Raw genomic sequence first — 25,907 nt, forward strand, 5'->3', positions numbered from 1 at the left:
TGCGTGCAGTAGACTGAGTTTCTGCTCATCTGTAGTAGCTGAGGTAGTTGACGCAGCCAGGTAGGCCTTGAAGCACCGAAGCCAGCGTAGAAAGATTCCCTTCGCTTCTGCAGCCTGCGGGTCGAGTTCTAGTCAATCAGGTTTGAAGGCTGATTCGATAGTGGTTTTCTTAAGTCTATTAAATTGATGTGACCATCAATTCACTCGAGACACGATAGGAAGTAAACTGTGGCTTTAATAGACTTACAACTGAGCCTGCCTGCGACCAGAAGAACTGAGGGAAGACTCACAAGGCTGCAGCACTTTATACTTCCAGTAGTGGAAGGGGCCATGGGCGGAGCCAAGGGTGGAGCCCTGTACAAGCTCCTCATCTCCCCCTGTGGGCAGAGCCGCGCAACGACTCACAGACAGAGCCCACAAGGACACAGTACTATACTGTGTGAATTACGCAATGTACATTCACCACACACATATAAAAGAAAATGAATCAGCTACGACTATCCCAAAACTCAACCCAAAATTTTCGCCAAAATATCTTTCAGCCTTTTGTCCCCAAGCCTCTCAACTGGGCAAATTGTCAATTTCAACCTCCATCTAACCGTCCTCATTTGCCATTGAATTTACTGCCCATGAATATTCATAGACATTTCTTTGACATTGACACCTCCCATGAATCTATCTATTCCCATAATATTGATCCAAATCCACCTCTGACCATTTCTTGTACCGCCCCCCCCCCCAAACATCAACAGACCTGTCGCCCCTCCCAAACCCCACTTATGCATACACTACAGAAAAAAAACTTTTAACTGCACATCCAAACTTCCAGCTCCACCACGACAATGATGAAATCTCCTCCTGTTCAATCCCTCCCCTCAACCTCCATCTTCAATGCTCTTGTCCCCAGCAAAACATTTACCCTCTCCCATCATTTCTTTCTCTCAGGTACGGCCCTCACCAAGCTCAAAGGGGTAAATCATAGAACCATAGAATTCCTACAGTGCAGAAGGAGGCTATTCGGCCCATCGAGTCTGCACCAACCCTTCAAATGAACACTCTACCCATTTTCACTCCATCGTTCACCCCACCCTACCTCCGAAACCCAGAACCTGGACATAAAGGGGCAATTTAGCATGGCCAATCCACCTAATCTGCACCTCTTTGTAATGTCCAAACTCCACGTGTTCGTGAAACCCATTTCCGGCCCCTTGACCCTATTCCCACTAAATTACTGATTACTCAACTTTCCCTCCTGGCTCCCTTGTCAGCTAACATTGCAGTACCCAACCTTCTTTCAAACTACCATCATCACACCTTCCCAGGTAAACCATCCACAACTACAAACTATGCCCCATCTCCAACTTGTCGGAATATCTCCCATCTGTGACCACCTTTCCTGCTCCTCTACCTGAATTTCTCCAGTTGTCCGCTCCCGACAGAGATTCAAAACAAACCTGAATTTGACCGCAGTGCGTTGTCTCCTTTATTCTTCCCAACCTTTCTGCCGCCTTTGATGTAGATCAACTGTGCCGCCCTTTCCTCTGTCATCCAACTCAGTGTGATTCCCTGATTCCACTTCTGCTTATCTGACTGAAGGTAGAATATTTCTGGCAATTGCTTCATTTAAGAAGCCGACTTTACCCGTAAATAATGATATCCCTTTAAAAAACCCAGCCCCATGAAGTGCGCATAACCGTTGTGGATTTAATATTCGAGTGCAAAATGCCCTTTGAAAGGAACACGTATTCCACACTCCCAAGCATGGAACATCTGGCCAAATAGATTTGTTGATAATTCTGTTCGAAACAAAGCTATTAATAAATTCAGTATGTCAAAGGGAGGGCTGGGCAGCTCAGTTAACCGGACAGCTGGCGTGTGGATCAGATTAGTGCCAACAGCACAGGGGTTCAATTTCCGTTCTGGCTGAGGTAGACGTGCGGCCCGCTTCCTTGCCCTGCCTGGAGTGAAAAATCGCGGCATGTTGCTCTGATTTGGTGAATAATCACCAAGGCCTTTGGGCAGAGAGGTCAAGAAGAAGTGGTTAAAAAGATGGTTTGCTGCATAACGGAACGTTGGAGATTCGGGAGGTCTCAGGTCTGAACCCTGGAATGATGAAGCTTTGCAACAACTGGCCTCAGCGTTTGCTCAGACGGTGGCTGTGGGAGGGTGAGAAAGAAATAAGAACATCAGCCACTCCTGAAATGAAAATTAAAATGAAAATCGCTTATTGTCACAAGTAGGCTTCAAATGAAGTTACTGTGAAAAGCCCCTAGTCGCCACATTCCGGCGCCTGTTCGGGGAGGCTGGTACGGGACTCCTGATCAAAGGCCAAATGAAAATAGGAACGACTTTGTAATCACGCTTCCCGTGATTAGATGGCCCAATTCCACATGTGCTCCACGTCTATTCCAGCTGTCACGACTGCAATTACTGCCTAGGCACCCACAGAATAGCAAACTACTTGAGTGAGGTACTGTCTCCGAGGAAAATGTGCTTCAGGATGAGACGCTGATAAGACCATAAAACGTAGGAGCAAAAGTAGGCCATTCGGCCCATTGAGTCTGCTTTGCCATTCAATGAAATCGTGACTGATCTGATCTGATAACCCTCCACTCCACTTACCCACCTTATGCCCATAACCCTCGATTCCCTGACTGATTAATAATCTGCTTATCTCCGCCTTGGACAGACTTATCGTCCCAGCCTCTACATCTTTCTGCGGTAAAGAATTTCACAGACTGACTCCCCTCTGAATGAAGAAATTCCTCCCCATCTCTGTCTTAAATGGGCTACCCCTTACTCTGAGATTATGCCCTCTGGTCCTAGACTCTCCCACAAGGGAACCATGCAAGAAAGTTCAAAAGGACCCAGAGGAGAACTCAAAGCCAAAGTATTGCATAATATGAGTAAAGACCATTCAGTCCGCGGAACCTGCACAATTATCACTGTAGTGCATTCTTCCTAATCTATATAAACTTTTGAGAAACACACTCGAATTCAGAGAACATTAGAATTTATTTATAAAATAGGGAAACATACCAATCAGTAACTCTTCTCTCCAGTTCACAGACCACACCTACACTGCCTGTTTGGGTTGAAATGCAATCCTATCCGGCTTGCCTCAGTCATGTGACCTTTGCCACGAAGCACTGACTGGGAGCCGCCGGGGTAGGGCGCTCTTTCGGAGGGTCAGTGAGACTCGCTGGGCCGAATGGCTCTGAATTCTACGGGAAAGGTACTTTGTGCCTGCAAGAGAGGCTTGGGAAGGAGGGGGCCCACTGAGTACCACCCACTGCCTTCGTTGCTAACATCCCTCCCACCTCGTCACTGCTCCCCACCACCCCACTATCACTCACTGTACCTGGGACCTTCCTGGATCCGTACCAGAAACAGCCACCACTCATACCGAAGAGCTTCTGGCCTCTGATTGGCTGGCAGCTCTTGGTGGGCGGTTTCATGTGTGTTTGATCCGGGGGGGGGGAAGGTCCACTGCTGGCCTATTTCATGTCTAAGTGGTACAAGGGGTAGTGGTACAAGGGGCAGTGGTACAAGGGGCAGTGGTACAAGGGGCAGTGTACAAAGGGCAGGGGTACAAGGGGCAGGGGTACAAGGGGCAGTGGTACAAGGGGCAGGGGTACAAGGGGCAGGGGTACAAGGCGCAGTGGTACAAGGGGCAGGGGTACAAGGGGCAGGGGTACAAGGGGCAGTGGTACAAGGGGCAGTGGTACAAGGGGCAGGGGTACAAGGGGCAGGGGTACAAGGGGCAGGGGTACAAGGGGCAGGGGTACAAGGGGCAAGGGTACAAGGGGCAGGGGTACAAGGGGCAGGGGTACAAGGGGCAGGGGTACAAGGCGCGGGGTACAAGGCGCGGGGTACAAGGGGCAGGGGTACAAGGGGCAGGGGTACAAGGGGCAGGGGTACAAGGGGCAGGGGTACAAGGGGCAGTGGGCAGGTCTTCCCGAATGAAGGCAATGCTGAAATCTCATCTGCTTCCCCCTCCACTGTCACCCCACCCATGACCCCACCCACACTGTGTGACCTCTTGAGTATTTCCAGCATTTTCCGTTTTTAATTCAGATATTCTGCATCCTCAGTACTTTGGTTCGACTTTATATGTTTCACTAAGATCGCCTCTCATTCTTCTAAAAGCGAGTACCAGGTTAGGTATCGCCACCCCGAGACAGGCTGAGATAAAGAAAGTCATTTGGGAAAGCACCAGGGAAAATGCACATTAGCTTTGAACTTCTAACTATAGCTAACTTCCAACTATGGCTTCAGAAGCAGAGAGTGGCAAAGGAAGAAGATATTTTAAAAAGGAAGGTGAACAAGTGTTGCTCAGAGTGGCTCATTCTCGGAATATCCCTCCCTCTCTCTGGGGAGGTACCAGCCTCCCCACATATCTCCCACTGATCGCAAAGTCCCTGTAGGTACATCGGCTAAAATATAAGGACGGAACCAAACTGAAGAAAGTGTTAAAAGAGGTCTGTACACACGACTGAGAATTTCCAGGCTTGCTATGTTTGAACCAGCAACAGGGATCTCCAAGAAATAGCGACACAGTAACAATGCTGAGCCAGTTACTGGCAAACTTACCTCTGCATTGTAATCATCTGAAGGATATGGAGCACCACTGGAATAATACTGACATCTCCCTGCGTGGAAAGGCTTGATATCCTGTCACAAAAGAAGATAGTATTAATATTGCAAACTGTTGCATGCAGCTGATTTCAGCTTTCCCGCTGCACTTAAAACCCTCCTGATTTTAAAGAACAAATTTAAGTAGGCTTCAATGAAGTTACTGTGAAAAGCCGCTAGTCGCCACATTCCGGCGCCTGTTCGGGGAGGCTGGTACGGGAATCGAATCGTGCTGCTGGCCTGCCTTGGTCTGCTTTAAAAGCCAGTTAGCCCAGTGTGCTAAATACTTGGAATTTTGGAGCATTGACCGTTTGTATCTTGCCCCAAAATCACCACGTCATATATATATTGACTGGGATGCAAGGAGTTAACATGTTAATGATGATGCTTCTTACCACTAGAGGGAAACACAGAACAGTCTCATATATATATATATATATATATATATGTCATGTGACTTCTGTTCTGGGTAGAGAATGGTTAGGCATAAGAGAGATCAGGGGTTAGATTCTCCGGTCGCTGATGGCGATACCGCGTTTGGCGATCGACCAGAGAGTCACAGTTCCCGACCAAATCTGGAGCGTCGTCGCTTTAATGATGCTCCGCCCTCTCCAAAGTGGCGTACTCGGAGAGTAAGCCGCACGACACATCGACACCGCCCCCCAACGCTCCACCCCTGACCGGCCGAGTTCCCGGCGCCGTCGGTCGCGTGTGGTCTCATCGGTCGGGAACTCGGTGTAGCAGCTGGGAACTCAGTCCCGTGTTGCCACAGTCGGGGGAGGGCCAATCTGCGGGCAGGGGGAACATTATTGTGGTGATTGTGTATCAGTGTAGATGCAATACAACTGAGCAAGCACTAGAGGGAGCACGGGAGAGCTATAAATACAGAGGGACAGGAAGTGAGGACACACTTCACAGCAGAGGTACTTGGCAGCAGGACAGGCAGGCAGCATTTGAGGTAGCTGTAAGTTAAGCTCTGAAGACAGAACAAATTCACAATAAAGCATCTTCTCCAACTTTGAGACTACGAGCTTTATTAAGACACAAGGAACAACACAATTATCAGGGACTGGGGGCACTGTGGGACATGAGCTAGCGGGCCTGGTCTGCGAGCGACCGCTGCTGTGCGCATGTGGAGCCATGGACCCGGCAATTCTCCAGGCCGTATTGGCAGCTAGAGCCGGGTGCTCTACACTGCCGGCATGCTAGCCCCCAGCCAAACGGAGGATCGGTGGCCGTTTTATGCCATTTTTTCTGTTGTAAAACGCCACCGTTCCCATGCCGGCGTGGGGGACATAGCCTCAAAATCGGAGAATCCAGCTCCAGTTGTGTATGAGAGAGTTCTGTAGTTAGAGCTAGCATAGTTTAATTCAGTAACCTTTAGGAATACGCACAAATCTTATTTAATGAGTTACTAAATTAGTTTTGTTCGTTAACAAAGATTCGTGTTCTTTGTTCAACACTAAGCATCCAAGCCATCGAGGAAAATCAAAGCGAAGAATAACACACACCACAGGTCAGAATCCTCCAAATGTAGAATTGCTCTGAGCTCCTACTGCCTAATGTTGCGATGGCTGTGAGTTTGAAGACCGGTGCTTGAGGAATCCTGACCTCGTCATCCATTAAAATCTGCTGCAGAAGTTACACCAAAAAGCAGGAGAAGAGGAAGAAATGATCAAGGTCGAGCATGATGGTGGATGAGCTAGGAAGCAAAGAAGGAAGAGACTTCAGCTGGCCGAAGGTGCTGGGCAAGTGCCAGGTTGAATTGGGCAGAGTGGGAGGAAGAGAAGGCAAAAGGGGGAGAAGGATGTCAATCTGAATGGGGGGTAAATGGAAAATGTGGGTTAGGAAAGTGCAGTTTTCTCCCAGTTGGGTGAAGATTGGAGGGAATAAAGAGTGACCCTGGAGGAGATGAGTTTTCAGGCTAGAGGTACAGGTTTCGAGGACATCCTGGAAATAAAATCCCCAACCCTGGATGTTTTACAATTTTTTCAAGTTTTGACTTGCCCCCAACATGCCCATCCTTGGAGTGGGGTGCGGTGTGAAAAACAAAGAGAAAGATTTGCATTTGTATCGCATCATCCACATCCTCACAAAATCTCAAAGCACTTTACAGCCAATTAAGTACTTTTGAAGTGCATTCACTGTTGTAATACAGAAATCCACAGCAACAATGGCGAATGACTGAGGGGGGAGGGGGGGGGGGGTGCTCGAGGGGGTGGAGGGCGCGAGCTAGAGGCTGGCCTACAAAGGGTGATGGTTCATCAACAAGGGCCAAGCCAGGCCCCCGGCCAGGCTGATTACATGGAACGTCAGACGGTCGAATGGGCCGGTCAAGAGGGCTCGCGTGTTTGCATATTTGAGGGGGCTGAAGGTGGACGTGGCAATGTTACAAGAGACACACCTAAAGGTTACCGACCAGACGAGATTGAGGAAGGGGTGGGTTGGCCAAGTGTTCCACTCAGGGCTGGACTCAAAGACAGGGGGGTAGCGATCTTGATCAACAAACCTGTGGCATTCAAGGCAGGGAGAATCGTGTCAGACAAGGAGGGGTAGGTACATAATGGTGAGTGGGAAGCTATGGGGGGGGTGGTACTCGTGAACAAATATGCTCTGAATTGGGATGATGTGGAATTTATGAGGCGGATGTTAGGTAAGATCCCAGACTTAGAGTCACATAACCTGATTATGGGAGGAGATTTTAACACAGTCATTGATCCCGAATTGGACCGGTCAAAATCCAGGATAGGGAGGAGGCCAGCTGCGGCAAAGGAATTGAATGGAACAGATTGGGGGAGTAGACACATGGAGGTTTGCACGGCCGAGGATGAAGGAGTTTTCCTTTTTCTCCCACATCCACAACGTATACTCTCGCATCGACCTTTTTGTTCTGAGCAGGGCGCTAATACCGGAGGTGGTGGATACTGAGTGCTCGGCAATCGCAGTGTCGGATCATGCCCCGCACTGGGTGGATCTACGGGATCGTGTGGAGAGAGGGCAACGCCCGCTGTGGAGACTGGATGTGGGGTTGCTAGCGGACGAAGCGATCTGTGGGCGGGTTATCAAGTCCATCCAGAACTACCTGGAAACAAATGATACAGGGGGAGGTCTCTGTAGTGATGGTTTGGGAAGCTCTGAAGGCAGTAGTCAGAGGGGAATTAATCTCGATATGGGCCCACAGAGAAAAGGGGGTACAGGCTGAGAAGGACAGGTTAGTGGAGGAGATACTCCAGGTGGACAGGGGATACTCGGAGGCCCCGGACGCGGGGCTACTGAGGGAGCGGCGGAGGTTACAGGCGGGGTTTGGGCTGTTGACTACAGGGAAAGCGGTGAAACAGTTCAGGAAGGCAAGGGGGGGCGATTTATGAGTACGGGGAAAAGGCAAGCAGAATGTTAGCGCACCAGCTCAAGAAAATGGAGGCAGCCAGGGAGGTAAGTAAAGTAAAGAGTAGAGGCGGGAATAATGTCCTGGACCCAGTGGGGGTGAAGGGGATGAGGCAGTTTTTGGATCAGTTGAGGTTTCCGAGGGTGGATGAGGATCTGGTGGAAAGGGCTGGGAGCCCCAATTGAGATTGAGGAAATAATCGAGGGGCTGGAGGGGATGCAATAGGGCAAGGCCCCGGGGCCTGACGGCTATCTGGTGGAATTCTATAAGAAGTTTTCAGACATATGGAGCCCCCTGCTGGTGAGGACATTTAATGAAGCAAGAGAGAAGGGAGCCCTCCCCCCAACAATTACGCAGGCCCCGATTTCATTGATCCTGAAACGGGAGAAGGATCCAGAGCAGGGCATACAGGCCAATTTCTCTACTGAATGTGGATGCCAAACTGCTGGCTCAGATACTGGCCACAAGGATAGAGGATTGTGTCCCCGGGGTGATAGGGGAAGACTAGACGGGATTTGTAACGGGCAGGCAACTCAAGGCCAATGTTCGAAGGCTTTTGAATGTTATTATGATGCCCTCAGAAGGAGAGGAGGTGGTGGTGGTGGTAGCGATGGATGCGGAGAAGGCTTTTGATCGGGTGGAGAGGAATTACCTGTGGGAGGCGCTGGGAAGATTTGGGTTTGGTGAGGGCTTTATTGACTGGGTGCGGTTGCTCTATCAGGCACCAGTAGTGAGTGTGTACACGAACTGGCTGAGGTTGGGGTGTTTTAAACTACACCGAGGGAGCTTTCCCAGCTTGAAAGCCTTGGAGGATAAATTTGAATTGGCAGCAGGGAATGGTTTTAGGTATTTGCAGGTGCGAGACTTCCTGAGAAAGCAGGTTCCGGCCTTTCCGCTGCTGCCGCCATGGGGGATACAGGATAGAGTAGTCTCCAGTACCTGGGTGGGAGAGAGGAAGCTATCGGATATTTACCAGGAGCTTTCGGAGGTGGAGGAAACTCTGGTGGAGGAGCTTAAGGGCAAGTGGGAGGATGAGCTAGGAGGAGAGATAGAGGCGGGTCTATGGGCGGATGCCCTAAGCAGGGTTAATTCCTCCTCATCATGCGCCAGGCTTAGCCTGATACAATTTAAGGTCCACTGGGCACACATGACAGCAGCGAGGATGAGCAAGTTTTTCGGGGTAGAGGACAGGTGTGAGAGCTGCACAGGAAGCCCAGCAAATCATGTCCACAAGTTTTGGGCATGCTCGAAGCTTAGAGGATTTGGCAGGGATTTGCTAAGGCAATGTCCACGGTACTAAAATCACGGGTGGGGCCGGGTCCGGAGGTAGCGATCTTTGGAGTGTCGGAAGATCCGGGAGTTCAGGGGGCGAAAGAGGCCGACATCTTGGCCTTTGCCTCCCTGGTAGCTTGGAGTCGGATCTTGTTAACGTGGAGGGACTCAAAGCCCCCGAGTGTAGAGACCTGGGTTAGTGACATGGCTGGGTTTCTCAGTCTGGAGAAGATAAAGTTCACCTTAAGAGGGTCAATGGTCGGGTTCACCCGGAGGTGGCAGCCGTTCGTCGACTTTCTCAGGGAAAATAATGTCAGCAGAAGCAGAATTCCAAGGGGGGGGGGGGGGGGAAGAGGTCCGGCTTGTTGTTTTGTGGTTGGGTTTATGAAGATTGGGATGGGGTGGAAATGTTTATTCTACCATGTTTATGTCATTGCTATTGTTATTATTATAAACATTTTCAAATTGGGGCTGGTTTAGCACACTGGGCTAAATCGCTGGCTTTTAAAGCAGACCAAGGCAGGCCAGCAGCACGGTTCAATTCCCGTACCAGCCTCCCCGAACAGGCGCCGGAATGTGGCGACTAGGGGCTTTTCACAGTAACTTCATTGAAGCCTACTTGTGACAATAAGCGATTTTCATTTCATTTCAAATACCCCAATAAAAATATTTTAAAAAAAGAAATCCACAGCAACCAGTTTATACACAGCAAGATCCCAAACACAGCATTGTGATAATGACCAGATCGCCTGCTTTCTGTGGCGTTGCTTGACTTGAAAAATGGTGATAACTCCCTTGGTCTGCTTGACAATGTTTTACACCCTAACAGTGCGGCACTATCAAGGGCAGGCAATGGCATAATGGTACGTTCGCTGGACTAGTAATGATCTGGGGACCTGGGTTTGAATACTGCCATGGCAGATGGTGAAATTTGAAAGGAATGCAAAGTATTGTCGTAAAAACCCATCGGTTTTTTTACAGAAGAGAAGGAAATCCGTCATCCTTACCTGGTCTGGCCTACATGTGACTCCAGATCCAAAGCAATGTGGTCGCCTCTGAAAAGGCCTAACAAGCCACTCAGTTCAAGGGCAATCAGGGTGGGCAATACATGCTGGGTCAGCCCGCCAGTGATGCCCACATCCCAAACATCAATTATTAAAAACTTCCTCAGCAATGAATCCTTGGATTTGCTCTCATGTCTCTGTGGAATAGGACTTGAACTATTCCCCAAATGTTCACCACCAACGCACAGTACCAGCCGCGTGTATCATCTGTAAGATGCACTGCAGGAACTCACCAAGACTCCTGAGGCAGCACCTTCCAAACCCATGACCACTGCCATCTAGAAGAACGAGGGCAGCAGATACCTGGGAACCCCACCACCTGGAGGCTCCCCTCCGAGTCACCCACCACCCTGACTTGGAAATATATTGCCGTTCCTTCACTGTCGCTGGGTCAAAATCCTGCACCTCCCTCCCTAACCGCACAGTGGGAGTACCTGCACCTTAGGGACTGCAGTGGCTCAAGAAGGCAGCTCACCACCATCTTCTGAAGGGCAACTGGGGATGGACAATAAATGCTGGTCTAACAAGAGAGCCACATCCTATAAATTATTTTTAAAAAATTGATTAAGGAGTCAGTTAAATTCCCCCATTGTCTCTGAGCTGGTCGAATCCTCCATGAACCATGTGGGGTGGGCTATAGGTTAATTTTGGAATAATTCTTTCAGAAAACTGGGTCAAACTGGGTTGTTGAAAATGCAAAAGCGGTTTTAATTTTCCCCATTACTTAAACTACAAAACCTATTAACCATGAAGAATAAACAATGGAGCAGGGAAGCTTTATACACAAATTGATAACTGTGAGAGCCACCATGGCTACAAAAACCATCTATGTGATGCTGGAACCATCTCTTTTGCCGCACCGATTCAGCTACCGGTGAGGGGCTAGCACCGTCGGCGCGTGAAACACCCACGGAACGCACGGAAAATGGTGGGAGAGTCGTCGGGTCCGTGATGGACATGTGCAGGGCTGACAAGCTGCAGCCGCCCGTTCGCTTACACCCCCACACGCGCCCCGGTCGAGCCTGAAAAGATGGCACCAGTTATGATGGACAGGGTATCCACCCATCCCGACCCCACAGCCCACCTCCCAGCAACCCCCCACTACTCCCGCCAGCCCTGGCAGGACCCCCCCCCCGGCCAGCGGCACGGCTGTCGGTGAAGTATGGCGGTGCTGGACACTGTCCGTTTGCCCTCTCACTATCTCCGCAGCCGCCATGCCAGGTTCATGACTGTTCAAACCAGACGCAGCCCGCGCCGTCGGTAACTCGAGCCATCGGAGGCAGAGCTTCGTGGTTGAGCCCGATATTGATAGGCAAACGCGGTTGCGACTGCACGCGGCGCGTGTCTCGGTGATGCCGATTTGGAGGGGACACAGCATCGCAACCCGGCATCAAACCGGCAGCTGCCGCGATTTCACCGTTGGGAGCCATTCTCCGCCCTATCGCCGTTCCTGATTTAGAGGCGAAAAGTGCTGTGCGTCCCCACAAAAAGATAAAGGTGCCTTGAACAATTCAGGCTATTTTGTGAAGTTGTTTTTGTTCCTCCAAGAGAGGCCCAGTATACTGTAGTGATAGGTTAGATTCTAAGACTGTCCTGCTGTGGATCCTGTAGTTCCTACAGATCATAAGCTTATATTTAACGCTGGTTTTTGAGGGATCAGCTCTTTTGAAACTGCTGGCCAGCTTGAGAGAGTTAATTTTAGGTTGGCATTTACAGTTCTTTGCATTCACATCCAGGGCTGATTACAGCTCAGATACAGGCAGCCAAAACCCTCTGATCTGCAACCTCCTCGGAGTGGCAATCAGTGTCAGATTCAGCAATCAGCCCGTCTCGCCCGACCTTCCTGACTCAGGCGGGTGAGACTGAAGAAGGGAAGAGCGACCCCGACTCCTGCTGCGAGGTAAGAGGAGCGGCGTAAAGGAGGTCACACCCCCTATTTACAGCACTAACTGCCGTAAAGCAGGGGAGTCAAAGGTCCCATTGAAGGGGAGACGGTAGGTTTCTACATTTAGTGAATGGGATTTGGGGGTTCGGACATCAGCGGGCGGGTCAGGGTGGTGGGTGTCGGGTCGGCCCCGGCAGGGGTGGGACGAGGGGGTTGGTATGCAAGTTTGGGTACAGGCATAGTGGGGTGTCAGGTCGGGGAGGGGGGGGGGGGGTTGTGTTGGATTGGGTAGGAGCATGGGTGGGGGCGTTCAGTCAGGGCGAGCAGTGGTCAGACCGGTGGGGGGGGGGGTCGGGCCCAGTCAGATCAGGGGTCAGGATGGGGGAGGGGGGTAAATCCCATATGGCCAATAAATGCTGGTCTAGCCAGCTGTTATAACCTACCCAGATACTATTGGCTGGGGACAATTGGTTACCCCTTGACCATTGGGGAATAAGAGTTCCCCCAGTGAGGGTGAGGGGGCAATCATTAGTAGTGCAGCTGTATAAATAGAGCTGGCCAGTGTGGCACGGGCTGGAGTGGGCTCCAGTAGAGAACTGCTGGTCCTGTGTACATATTGTTGTGAATAAAGTTACTTTCTGTTTGACTCTAAAACGTGTGCTGGATTCTTTGTGGCCTGACGAAGCCAGCAACCCCCACATCCCACAAATCACATTTTTAAAAGTGTTTTTTTTTCCTGCTAACTCTTTTAGAGAAAAAGGCAGAACCATCGGAAGTTAACGATTTAAATCGCTTTGTCGGACGGATGTTTCCCAGCGCAACGTGATTGACGGGGGAAGTTAGCCCTTTTGGGCAATTGCCGGGTAAATCCTTACCTGGGGACCTGTGAGAGGGATTTCCCAGCGCATCTTTGGGGAACCCCCCAAATCCGACACTGGGGAACCAGGAAGTTGCTGCTCTCTGTACACAATGCAGCTTAAAAAACCCAGCAGAGGATCCTCTGTGACACTGGTACAGTGATTGGCATTCCAGCCAGACTTGTTAATTTAGCATCACTTAGGAACTAGATTGAGGTTTCCACAATTTAAATTTTGCACTGGGCCTTTACTGTCAAAGAAGAAACTATCCCCGTCAAAGAGGCTTATTTTAAAAATGAGAGCCAGACCATTAAGGGCCGATGGGAAGTACCACTTCACACAAAGGGTAGCGGAAATCTGGAACTCTTTCCCCCCCCCCCCCCCCCCCCCCTCCGTAAAGCAATTGAGGCAGGGCTCAACTGAAAACCTCAAAACCAAGCTTGATGGATGGTGGTTATACAAGGGTACTGAGCGTTACAGAGCCAAGGGGCCAGAGGGTGGTTTAGATGGAGTTAGATACAGATCACCTATGATCTAATCGAATGGTCGAACAGGTCCCATTAGTCAAATGGCTGGATTCCAGCCTAGGCCCCAAAAGCCAGTGTCCTAAATCCACTGCATCACTCGGTGAAAGTGCTTTAAATCTCTGAACTAATAAATCACTTTGCCAGGGAAGCGAAGGATGGAAAATAAACGGTGTCCGTGCCAGTATGAATAGCAGGATTAGCAAATTAAGCAGCAACATCTTGATAAGCAGATTGAATTCAACATAAAACAAGGCTCTCCCAGTGTATGGGTGATAAGCAATGTTTGTTCCTCAGGGAATAAAAGTACATGGTTCATTATGTAAATATGTTTCAGTTCAGTTCACGATTAAATTATATCTGTAGTCAAAATGACAGGCTAAGCAGATGCAACTGAATGCGGTGTTCAATGTAAATAGTTACCAGCTGTTTCATTGCAGCGTTGGAGGAGGATTAGTGTTCTTACTGATAATTGACACTGAATTTACAGCACATGAGCAGACCTTTCAGCCCAGGAGGACTATGGTAGGTTAATGCTCCCACCTTACTTATTCTCACGCGATCAATTTACTCCTTGAAGTATAAGGTTCGCAATATTAAATGTCAGATGTCTCAGTATATAATAATTGAACGACACATAACGACAGCACTTATGACAGAACTTTGTAAGCTTCAGCCAGAGCTGTGGAATATTCAGGGTGGTCAGAACTTGAACAAAGTGAGCTTGCACGTTCTCCCATGTCTGTGTGGTCTCCGGCTGCTTTGGATTCCTCCCACTCTCCAAAAATCCGTAGGTTAGGTACATTGGCCATGATAAATTGCCCCATAATGTCCAAATGTTAGATGGGGTCGCGGGTTAGGACAGGGGAGTGGGCCTAAGTAGAGTTTGGGGGGGGGGGGGGGGGGGGAGGAAGAGGGGGAGGCCAGTGCAGATTTGATGGACCGAATGGTCTCCTTCTGCACTTTAGGGATTTTATGATTCTAAATTAAAAAATATCTGTACCAATAGCCTTTTAAAAATACCCTTTTCACCTCTTCTAAATGGTAAACCCGACATTTCTCCCTTGCCTAATACACCCCCATAGTTTTACTGCACTTGTTCCTTATTAAGAACTTCAGTTTTAACAACCTTTTACAAGGACTGGTGCAACATTCCACCTTTCTTTTTCAGGTAGGCACTTACCCTCAAAGACCTTTCAACGAATGAACAAAAGAAGTTTCTCTGCCTGTGTACAGTAATGGATATGTCTTTTGATTAGGTTTGTTGTCCAAACTCACCATTTCTCTAGGGTCAGTATTAATTCAAACAGTGTGGTCAACGCATCTGAAATTGGCCACTTAACGGACAAAAGCTGACGGTTACTGTTACTGCAAAGAGAAAACAGCTGCAGACTACAGACAGCCTGATTAATTATTTCCTTCCAATACCACAAATACTTAATAAGAAGGCTTTGGACTGTAGTGACTGGTGCTTCAGGGCATAATATTGCCGCTGTAATCATAATGGATGTTAAATTTCTCCGTGTGTTATTGAAGAGTTACACACAGCCAGGGAAAAGAAAAATAATTTAATTTCGAGTACGGATTTCAAGCAATTGTAACATTAGCTAGATTGGAAAGCATTGTGCAAACATAACTTAATGTCTTTGTATGAAATGAAAGTGGCCGCAGCCCCCGAGGACCACAGGCTTCTCTCACTTTTTGAGAGAGAGCTGACTGGTGGTGATTGAACCCAAGGGTTAACCCTCAAGGGTTAAATGAGCTGAGGGACCCTGCCCGTTTCCTTATCACCATAGATGACCAGTCCCTTTATACCTGATCCCCCCTTCACTTCCTCCAATTAAAAGGTTGCTATGGAGACCCATAAGAGTCCTAACCTAGAGTGTCTTTTAAGGAGATTCTATTTTCCATCCCTCGTCACCTTTGGCGATATATTGCTGCTGCTTCCTGCTCTCATTCCGCTCTGAAAAATTTCATGAGCTTTGCTTCCAATTCCCACCTTTTTTTAAAAAGTATTATTTATTGAAGTTTTACATAATAACAAAATAACAATCAACCAACAAAGACGCAAAAGTACAAAGTCAAAAATTACAAGTCCCCAATTAAAACACAAACTAAAACTTAAACAATATGGGCATGATTCTCCGGAATGATTTCTAAGTGTGGTAGTGAGCGGGAACTTCTGCAAGTTTCCCGGTGCTCGGCCTGGCCTGGCCGGCAATGCTATTCAACGTTAATTGGTCCACTTAACTTGGCCCCAGTGGCTTCTCGCCCCAAATGAATCTCGGCGGCTGATTTGCTGGCGCCGCGCTGGCCAGCCCCCCCCTACTAACAAAGTCGAGCTGCACTTGCTCAGCCAACCCCTGTATATAAAGAGACTCTGATCCGGATATCACCAGAAGAACATGAGGTAGAGGGTAACAAGACGTACATGTAACAGGTCAGCAGAGGTCGTAAGTTCCAGGGGAGTAACAGGACTCCATGATAACGCGCTCCATATCAGATTGCCATCCTATTGCGCGTGACACAATAAAATGACCTTGGTTGGACTGATCAAAGTGTTTGGTGAGTTTGTCTTAAAGTACAAAGGACCAAACACAACATGGTACCAGGAGTGCTGAAGATTTGAGGTTGGCAATGGCAGTGGCAACATTAGGCATTTGGCATGAAGACCGGTCTGATGAACTGCAGCCTAAGGCGACCCAATGCACTAGAAAATGCTGACGCTCGAGATGGACGGATTGAGGGCCCCGCCAGCTTCAGATGTCCGGTAACGTAGGTGAGAACTGGCACTGTTCAAACAGCAGTTTGAAATTTATGTTTTGACCGTGGGCCTGCAGGCCCAGCCTGATGAAAGGCGAATAGCGTTGCTGCTAACGTTGGCAGGTCCACAAGCGCTCGAACTATATAACTCATTTGTCTTTGAAAGTGAGGGGGATCGGAAGAACTTTGATGAAGTAATGAAGGGGTTTTATAAGCACTGTTCCCCGAAGAAGAATGAAACGTTTGAGTGCTATCTGTTTCATATGCGTACCCAGAGACCTGGTGAATCGTTTGATAGTTTTGTCACAGACCTGAGGTTGAAGGCCCAGCCATGCAAGTTTGGTGACTTAAAATCCTCGTTGATCTGCGACCAAATTGAAGATGGTGTTCTTGATGATAAGCTTTGGCCGATACTATTGCGGGAGGAAGATTTAGTGCTGGAAAAGACAAGGAAGATTTGACAGGCGAGCGAGATAGCTGCGCAAAGAATAGGGGCACTCTGCTCAAAAGGTTTTGGCGCCAACGTGGATGAAGATGTCAGCGCCATTCTTCTGCCTTCTCCCCATAACCCCTGATCCCCTTATTGATCAAGAACCTATCTATCTCTGTCTTAAAGACACTCAGTGATTTGGCCTCCACAGCCTTCTGCGGCAAAGAGTTCCACAGATTCACCACCCTCTGGCTGAAGAAATTCCTCCTCATCTCTGTTTAAAACGATCGTCCCTTTAGTCTGAGATTGTGTCCTCTGCTTCTAGTTTTTCCTACAAGTGGAAACATCCTCTCCACGTCCACACTATCCAGGCCTCGCAGTATCCTGTAAGTTTCAATAAGATCCCCCCTCATCCTTCTAAACTCCAATGAGTACAGACCGAGAGTCCTCAACCGTTCCTCACACGACAAGCTCTTCATTCCAGGGATCATTCTTGTGAACCTCCTCTGGACCCTTTCCAAGGCCAGCACTCCATTCCTTAGATACAGGGCCCAAAACTGCTCACAGTACTCCAAATGGGGTCTGACCAGAGCCTTATACAGCCTCAGAAGTACACACCTGGTCTTGTATTCTAGCTCCCTGGGCCATTCAAACCCCAAACATTCCATGAAACCAAATGGATTGGAGGTCACCCAACATTCTTTAATCTGGAATCAGCTATTCCCAAAGAGAGATACCAAATCAGAGACCCTGAAAATGTAAAGTAAAGAAATCCACCCAAGATGGACACTGAGCCAAGTCAGATGGCTTGACAAAGGAGAACCTACAGACATCGTCAGCAAACTAACCCTGGCGGGTGTCCTCTGGGGCCACAGGTCCCCGGCTCACTTGTCAACGGCACATGCACAGCTGTGCCGCCCTGTCCTGTGTGCTGACCCCTCAGCAAGGAACTCGGGGGAGATGGTGGCCACCATTGCCACTCCATGGGACGGATACAGCTTGGCACCGAGCGCCCCGCCTCCCAGTCAGTGCCCATAGGGCCCTGGGGTCCACCTTGGGACAGAGGGGCAGCTGGTTCGAGTCCTGGCTGCCCCTGCATCATCTGGTACTGCCAGCCCTGGCGGTTCCCCTTGGTCTCCACCATCATGTTGACGCTGTCGGCGATGCTCCTCAGTGACTGGGCCATGCTCTGCAGCGCCTCGGCAATGCCCATCTGTGACTGGGACAAGTTCCGCATCGCATCTGACAGCGGAACACGACCCACAGAACCTCATCAAGGTCAGCCTAGTACTGGGTGACATCCCCCAGTGAGGCAGACATTCTGCTAAGACCCTCGGCCATGGCCGTCACTGACTGAGCGACGCCTTGGATACCTTCACTAATGGTGCCGACATTGTGCACCAGGCTCTCCATTGCGGTTACCACCCTTGCCGTGTTGGTCTCGGTGCTACTCATTGCCAGCACCATCTCCAGCGCCAGCTCCTGTGCCCATAGCATCTGGAACTCCACCAATCGGCTATGGATTTGCTGGAGTGACACTGACATCTCCCTCTGAATGTCCCGGCTGTTTCCTATCATCTCCATCAGCTCTGGGTAACTGTACCACAGGCTCAGTATCAGGCTGAACCCAGCTGGGTCCTGGGATGCAGCAGCCCTCCCCTGGGGATTACTGCCTCCACCTGATGTACTTCAGCGACTGTGTGGTGCTCACCAGATTGTGCCCCAGAAGCCTGGCCATTAACATGTCCCACCGTGATATGTGTAACTGTGCTGGTGGAGGGTGGCGATGACAGCTGTGCCGCGACTATGGTGGCATCCTCGGAGCTCTCCTCCGAGGTGTCCTCCTCGGAGTCAAGAGAGGGGGCCGCCCAGGATGGGTCGGCGCCGTCAGCTGGTGGATCTGCGGGAGAATGGACATGTGGTCGTTGGGATGGGTCAGTCACTAAGGCAATCACTATTCACGTTTTGACGGGTCCTCCGGGTGTAGCCCGGTGGTTCCTCATCTCTGCGACATCCGCCAGCCTCCGCGTTGGTGACTGCCCTGTCCTCGGCCATCCCAGTCACCTCCAGGGCCCGCTCCTCAAAGGAGGTGAGGATTCTCAAGTCCGGCACCCCACCAGTCTGGGCCCTCTCCTGCTGATTATGGGAGAGCTTTTACTGAGGGGACACAGAGAGGGCATCGTTAGCCACACACGTGGTTCACTGTTGTGGGGGAGTGGGTGAAGGGGGAGTGTTTGGAGGCAGGGTTGTGGGTTGCCCTGGAGGGTTGGGGGAGTGGATGCTGCCTTGGGGGTGGAGGCGGGGGTGGGTGGGGACACGTAGTGTCTACTCACTCGTGCTGCCCGGTGTAGGTCGTTGACCTTCTTCCGGCACTGGAGGCCAATCCACCTGGTCACACTGCCCAAGCTGACAGCTGCCACCACCTCGTTCCAGGCAGCGCTGATCTGGCCTTGTGGCTCACCCTCCGGGACCCTCGGGGGAACACGGCATCCCTCCTGGCCTCCATCACGTCCAGGAACCTCCCCAGGTCAGCGGCCCTCAATCTTGGGGCTGGTCTCCTCGGCACCATTGTTGCGAGCTGGCTGGGGTTGGCTGAGCAAGTGCAGCTTAAGTGCTGTTCGACCTTATTAGCTTGTCAGCTGGCGAGCCATCATTTGCGGCAAGAAGCCCGTGAGGTCTCGTTAATCGGACCAATTAACATTGAATTGCGTTGCAGGCCTCGCTGGGCCAAGCGCCGGGAAGATTGCGGTAATTCCCGCTCACTTAGAAATTATTCCGGAGAATTGTACCCTCTATCACTTGAAGGCCAGGTGGGTAGACCATTCTGAATGTGACTCATTTTTATACAAAATGGTTTCACTCTGTTGAAAGCAGATCTCCTATTTGCTAGGTCCGCACTCAGATCTTCGTACAGCTTAATGGAGTGGCCTTCCCATTTGATATCCCAATGTTCTCAAGCCCAGCGAAGAACCTGTTCCTTTTCCTTAAATCTATACGACCTTCCAATAATATGCAATATTCAAGAGGGATGCGGCCTTCTGTCCCCTCCAGCAACTCCACAATGCAAATGTTCTGCCTCCTAGATCTATTCCCCAGATCACTTAGTTTGACCTTTAATGACTTATTACTTTTGACCAACGAAGTAAAATCAGCCTCTCCAATTCCCATCTTAACCTCACTCCTCTCAACTTCTTCTCTTCCCTTCCTCAATCTTTCCACCTCCATTTCCAAGAATAGCCTGTCAACTAACAGCGGCTTTAAGCGCACAGAGGTCCAGAGCTGCCTACATTACAGTTCCTCCAAGCTCCCAGTGTGGATTCTATTCCAGTTTCTCTGTTTCATCTGCTCTGATGATGCCATCTTCCATACCTGTGTTTCTAATAGGTCTTCAATTTTACTGAACTGAGATGAGATTTAACAAAGTTGGACTGGAATTAGTGACTGTATCCAAAGGCAAATCAGTGTCAAAAGCAGTGGGATGCATCCAAGGAGGAGACAGAGTGAGTTCAGAACAAATAAGAGAAAAAGTGGGGCTCTGAAATCTGGGGCCCTTTGAATGTCAAGGAGGGGGCACATGGTTGGATAAAGCAAAAATAGAAAGCTTATCTCAGATACCAAGAGCTCAATGCTTAAGGAAGACTAGAAAGTGCAGGGGTAAAATTATAAATAATAACAATCTTTATTGTCACAAGTAAGGTTACATTAACACTGCAATGAATTAGAGGACTATGTCCCGGGAGTGATCGAGGAGGACCAGACGGGTTTCGTTCAGGGCAGGCAACTGAACACAAATGTGAGGAGGCTCCTGAATATTATTATGATGCCCTCGGAGGGAGGGGACGCAGAAGTAGTGGCTGCAATGGATGCGGAGAAGGCCTTTGACAGGGTGGAGTGGGAGTACCTGTGGGAGTGTTAGGTAGGTTTGGATTTGGGGAGGGATTCATAGGGTGGGTCAAGCCACTGTATCAGGCCCCCGTAGCGAGCGTGTCCACGAACTGGCTGAGGTCGGAGTATTTCAGGTTGCACCGAGGGATGAGGCAGGGGTGCCCCCCCGTCCCCGTTGCTATTTGCCCTGGCAATTGAGCCGTTGGCCATAGCGCTTAGGGCATCAAGGAACTGGAGAGGGCTTGAAGAGGGCTTGGTTCTTGAAGAATACTTTGCATTGGTCACGAAGAAGGGAACAATGCAGGTATTGTGATTAAAACAGGAGGGTGAAATATTGGATTGGACCAAGGAAATATTAAGAGATTTAGCATTGACAAGTGCGGATGAAGTATATCTCAGGCTGCTAAGAGAAGAAAAAAAATAATGGTGTGTTTGACCATTATATTCCAATCCTCTCTGGTTAGAGACCTGATACCAGAGGATTGGAGACTGTTAACCTCCACATTTGTTTTAAAAGGGAGACCGAGTTATTGCAGCCCAGTTAGTCTAACCACGGTGGTAGGCAAATTATTGGAAGAAATTTTGAGGGATGGTAGGTATTACTCATCATTCAGAACGACATGGATTAATCAAGGATAGTTAGTATGGATTTATCAAGGGAAGGTCATGTCTGACTGGACTGAAATTTTGAGGAAGGTTGATGAGGGTAGCAGATTTAATATGGTCGATATGGATTTCACCAAGGTCTCACATGACACACTTGTCATAAAAGTAAAAGCCCATGGGATCCAAGGGAAAGTGGCAAGTTGAATCCAAAATTGGCTCATTAGTAGAAAGCAAAGACTAATTGGCGACAGATGTTTTTTTTCCCCCCGAGTGGAAGATAGTGTCCAGTGGATTTCCCGCAGGGCTCGGTACTCAGTCTCTTACATTTCATGGCACATGCGAATGAGTGACATTTCAGTGTCGGAGGCATGTAAAACACGTTTGCAGATAACCCAAAAATTGGCTGTGTGGTTGATAATGAGGAAGAAAGCTGTAGACTGCAGGGAGGTATCAATGGACACGGCAGGTGGGAAGAAAAGTGGCAAATGGAATTCAACGCAAGGTGATTAAACAAGGCCAGGGGATACACAATAAATGGTAGAAAAACAAGAAGTGAAAAGCACAGGGGCTTTGGAGTGCATGTCCCCAGATTCCTGAAGGACAGGTAGATATGGGTGGTTAGGAGGGAATTCAGAATAATTTCCTTTATTGGTGAAGCCATGGTCTTTAATAGCAGGAAATTATGTGAGAACTCTATAAAACCAGCTAGGCCATGTCCAGTGTACTGCATACAATTCGAGTCACATTGCAAGAAAGATTTGATTGTGCAAGAGGGTACAGAGAGAGGAAAGTCACATTTTAACAATGGGAAAAGGTTGGATATGCTGGGGTTGTCTTCAGGCGGAACAGAGGGGGCTGAGGGGATACTTAAATGAGGTGTATGAAGTTATGAGGGAACCTGTCAATAAATGTTGGCTGTTACATTTTGTTGAATAAAAGGATGAGAGAAAGGGGTGATGTGCAAGAGGAAGAGGAATTGGGGGCTCATATTCACAAAATAATAAAAGCAGCGCCAGAAATTGCAAAGGCCATTATAAGAAAAAGCTAAAGGAATAAAAGCAAATTACTGCGGATGCTGGAATCTGAATTTAAAGGGAAAATGCTGGAAAATCTCAGCAGGTCTGGCAGCATCTGTAGGGAGAGAAAAGTGCCGATGACTCGTTGTCAAAGCTAAAGGAATGCTGGGCAAGTTGCAAGAAGCAAAGATGTAATGGGGAAACTGAACAAAAAAACTTTACCAAGACCACAGTTAGAGGAAGAGTGTTGAGGTAATAGAGAGAGCCCAATCCAGATTCAAGAGTGACCTGGGATTGAAAGTAGAAACTAAGAAGATTAAAAAGAAAAAAGAATGGGCTCACTTCCACCACAACACAAAGCCGATTGTGGGTCAACTTGATCGAGGTGTTTAAAATCAAATGTGGAGGGAGGGACCAGACTAGATAGAAACTAACTTTGCAGTGACGGATAGATTGAGACTGAAGGAACACAAGGCAGAAAATTAAATTGTTTTCAGATAGTGAACAGGTGAAAATTCTGTTTATACATAGGGGTGTGAGATGATACCACGGTGAGAGATCGGAGCAGAGAGTTTGGGAACTCTTAATAGGGAATGAAGGGAAATGGGAACACATCCTTTTATTCAGCAAAATGTAACAACCAATATTTATTGATGGGTTCCCTCATAACGTGCTGCACGTGTGGAGAATAAACAGCAAACACAGACTGGTTGGGATGGATGGCCTGCATTACCTGTGTCATTTGTATGGAGACCTATGCAAAAAGAAGGAATATCTGAACTGTGAACTTCCTCGTGAATATTGTCCAATGGAACTTCAAGTTTGACCAACAGTGTTTATTTATTCTTTTCCTCTCAACCCAAAGATGGATTGTGCCCAACAAACAGCCTAAAACATATCCCACCAGTGACATATCCCTCCTTAACTGACAATCCTACAAGTGTATTAGTGGATCATTGCAAATAGCAAGGAAAGATTACGGCTGGGATTTTCCAAACAACCGCCATGAGAATCATAGAATTTACAGTGCAGAAGGAGGCCATTCGGCCCATCGAGTCTTCACCGGCTCTTGGAAAGAGCACCCTACCCAAGGTCAACACCTCCACCCTACCCCCATAACCCACTAACCCCACCCAACACTAAGAGCAATTTTGGACACTAAGGGCAATCCACCTAACCTGGACATCTTTGGACTGTGGGAGGAAACCGGAGCACCTGGAGGAAACCCACGCACACACACAGGGAGGATGTGTAGACTCCGCACAGACAGTGACCCAAGCCGGAATTGAACATGGGACTCTGGAGCTGTGAAGCAATTGTGCTAGCCACAATGCTATCGTGCTGCCCTTAAAACAAGGAAGCCTGCCATTGGCCGGCGGTGGGGTCTTCTGATCCCACCATTGACAACAGGGTTTCCATTGAATGCATCTCTCCCCACCAGGAAACCCCTGGCGGGGGTGAGGCGTTGGCAAGACCGGAGGATCCCACCGGCATGAATGGCTGGAACATTCCAGTCCAGGTCTTTATACTGAAGTAACTTAGCAAGTGTGTGATTATGTATGAGTGAAGAGATCTACCGTATACTAGGAACACAAACTGCTCAGCCTGATGGGAGTGTATTTTTTTTATTCATTGGTCGTGGTCATCGCAGGCTGTGCCAACATTTATTGTCCATCAAGAGTCAACCACATGTACCTGGATGCCTGTCTGGAGTCACATGTAGGCCAGCCCAGGTAAAGACAGCAGATTTCCTTCCCTAAAGGACATTAGAGAACCAGATGGGTTTTTACAACAATCGACAATGGTTTAATGGTCGTTGTTAGACTTTTAATTCCAGATTTTTATTGAATTCAAATTTTGCCATCTGCAATAGCGGGATTTGAGCCTAGGTCCCCAGAGCATTACTCTGGGTCTCTGGTTTACTAGTCCAGTGACAATGCCACTACACCACTGCCTCCCCTGAACAAACTAACTGAAAAATACCTCTGCAATAGGTTTATGAAACCAAGACTTGATCGCTCTTTGGTCCATCTCACAAATAAAATAGTGAATATGCAAAAGGCAAGGTTCAACCCGAGAGAATTTACCCTGGAGCTCTTGAATAATAATAATAATCTTTATTGTCACAAGTAGGCTTACATTAACACTGCAATAAAGTTACTGTGAATATCCCGTTGTCGCCACATTCCGGCTCCTGTTCGGGTACACGGAGGGAGAATTCAGAATGCCTAAATTACCTACCAGCACGTCTTTCAGGACTTGTGGGAGGAAACCGGGGCACCCGGAGGAAACCTACGCAGACACAGGGAGAACGTGCAGACTCCGCACAGACAGTGACCCAAGCTGAGAATCGAACCTCGGACCCTGGAACTGTGCTACCGTGATTTCTGACGTTTATCTCCATCTCATCTATAAATTACTTGGCAAAAATACTGCATGGTCCACAGGTTCCTGGAACCATGCCAATTCCAAAATCTGAATGAAAGTTAGTTGTCCCTATGGCTGCTAAGTGCCCAGAAATCACCAGATGACAAAGGTAGTTTCCAACTGTCTTACTACACAAGGTTATATGAAAATATGAGAAGAAACTCTCTTTGATAAAACAACACTGATAGATGGGAGTTATACTCACAATGTGTCTGGCAGCAAATACACCATCAACAATGGCACAACAGAAAGACGCCACTACACCAAAACTGATGAACACGATCGATGCCACCAGCTAAAGAAACAGAATGTACATTTAATACGAAAGTAAACACAGGCAGGGCAGAGTATTTAAACAGTAAAAGCAACTTTAGTATTTCTGCTTTGTTTTGAGACACACATGATGAAATGAATTGCAGATCTAATCAAAATGCTTAAACAAATCAAAATTAGTGAATCTAACTGAGAAATTATACTAAAAGAAAGGGAAAATGGATATTTCTGGCGGCTGATATTAGCTGTTGTCCGCATTTCAATGAACACCGTTCATAACTTGTGCGCAAATGGCAAATGTAACAGGTCCAGTTTCCTAAATGTTTGTTTCTGGTTGGGAGCCTTCCAACCAGGATCCTATGAATTTGGGAATTGCACAAGTGTTCTCAAGATTTCCAGCCAATAATTATGTGCAAAGCACCCAGGATTTCCCAGTAAGTGTTCTGGAACCCCACAAAGACGTCCATTCAGGAAATCATCTTTACTAAGTCAATAAGGCATATTTTGCATTTTGTTAAGATTTGTGATGTGGAGATGCCGCCGTTGGACTGGGGTGAGCACAGTAAGAAGTCTTACAACACCAGGTTAAACAACTGGTTTGTTTCAAACAATAGCTTTCGGAGCGCAGCTCCTTCCTCAGGTGAATAAAGAGGTACGTTCCGACTTCCGGTTGCGGCTATGACCAGCTAAGTCGCACGTTTGGCGGCTCCTGCTACAAAGGTGTTTTCGGGCCGACTGGAGGGCCCCAACGGCGCTGGAAGGACAAATCCCGGTGGGGGAAGGCTCCCTGAGGAGAACCAGACCAACTTTATGGTCGGTACCCGGAGTGGGGTGGCAAAGAAAGCAACAGCAGCTCCCCAAAAAAAGCGGGGGAAGAAGACCAAA

At 48.6% G+C, this 25,907-nt stretch overlaps 1 protein-coding gene across 3 annotated transcripts in view; it reads right to left on the reverse strand.

The window, feature by feature from the left end:
* Positions 1-25,907, reverse strand: part of tmem255a (transmembrane protein 255A) — a 134,521-nt gene that overhangs the window by 78,813 nt on the left and 29,801 nt on the right. For 2 of the 3 annotated variants that reach the window (XM_038775311.1, XM_038775310.1), the window contains exons 4-5: positions 24,955-25,044; positions 4,594-4,674 (exon numbers count right to left, since the gene is read on the reverse strand). In XM_038775311.1, coding sequence (XP_038631239.1) covers positions 4,594-4,674; positions 24,955-25,044 — 171 coding nt within the window. The remainder of the gene's footprint in view (positions 1-4,593; positions 4,675-24,954; positions 25,045-25,907) is intronic. The other variant, XM_038775312.1, reaches the window with a different exon arrangement.

This window comes from Scyliorhinus canicula, chromosome 17 (assembly GCF_902713615.1).
Source record: "Scyliorhinus canicula chromosome 17, sScyCan1.1, whole genome shotgun sequence".
NCBI lineage: Eukaryota > Metazoa > Chordata > Chondrichthyes > Carcharhiniformes > Scyliorhinidae > Scyliorhinus > Scyliorhinus canicula.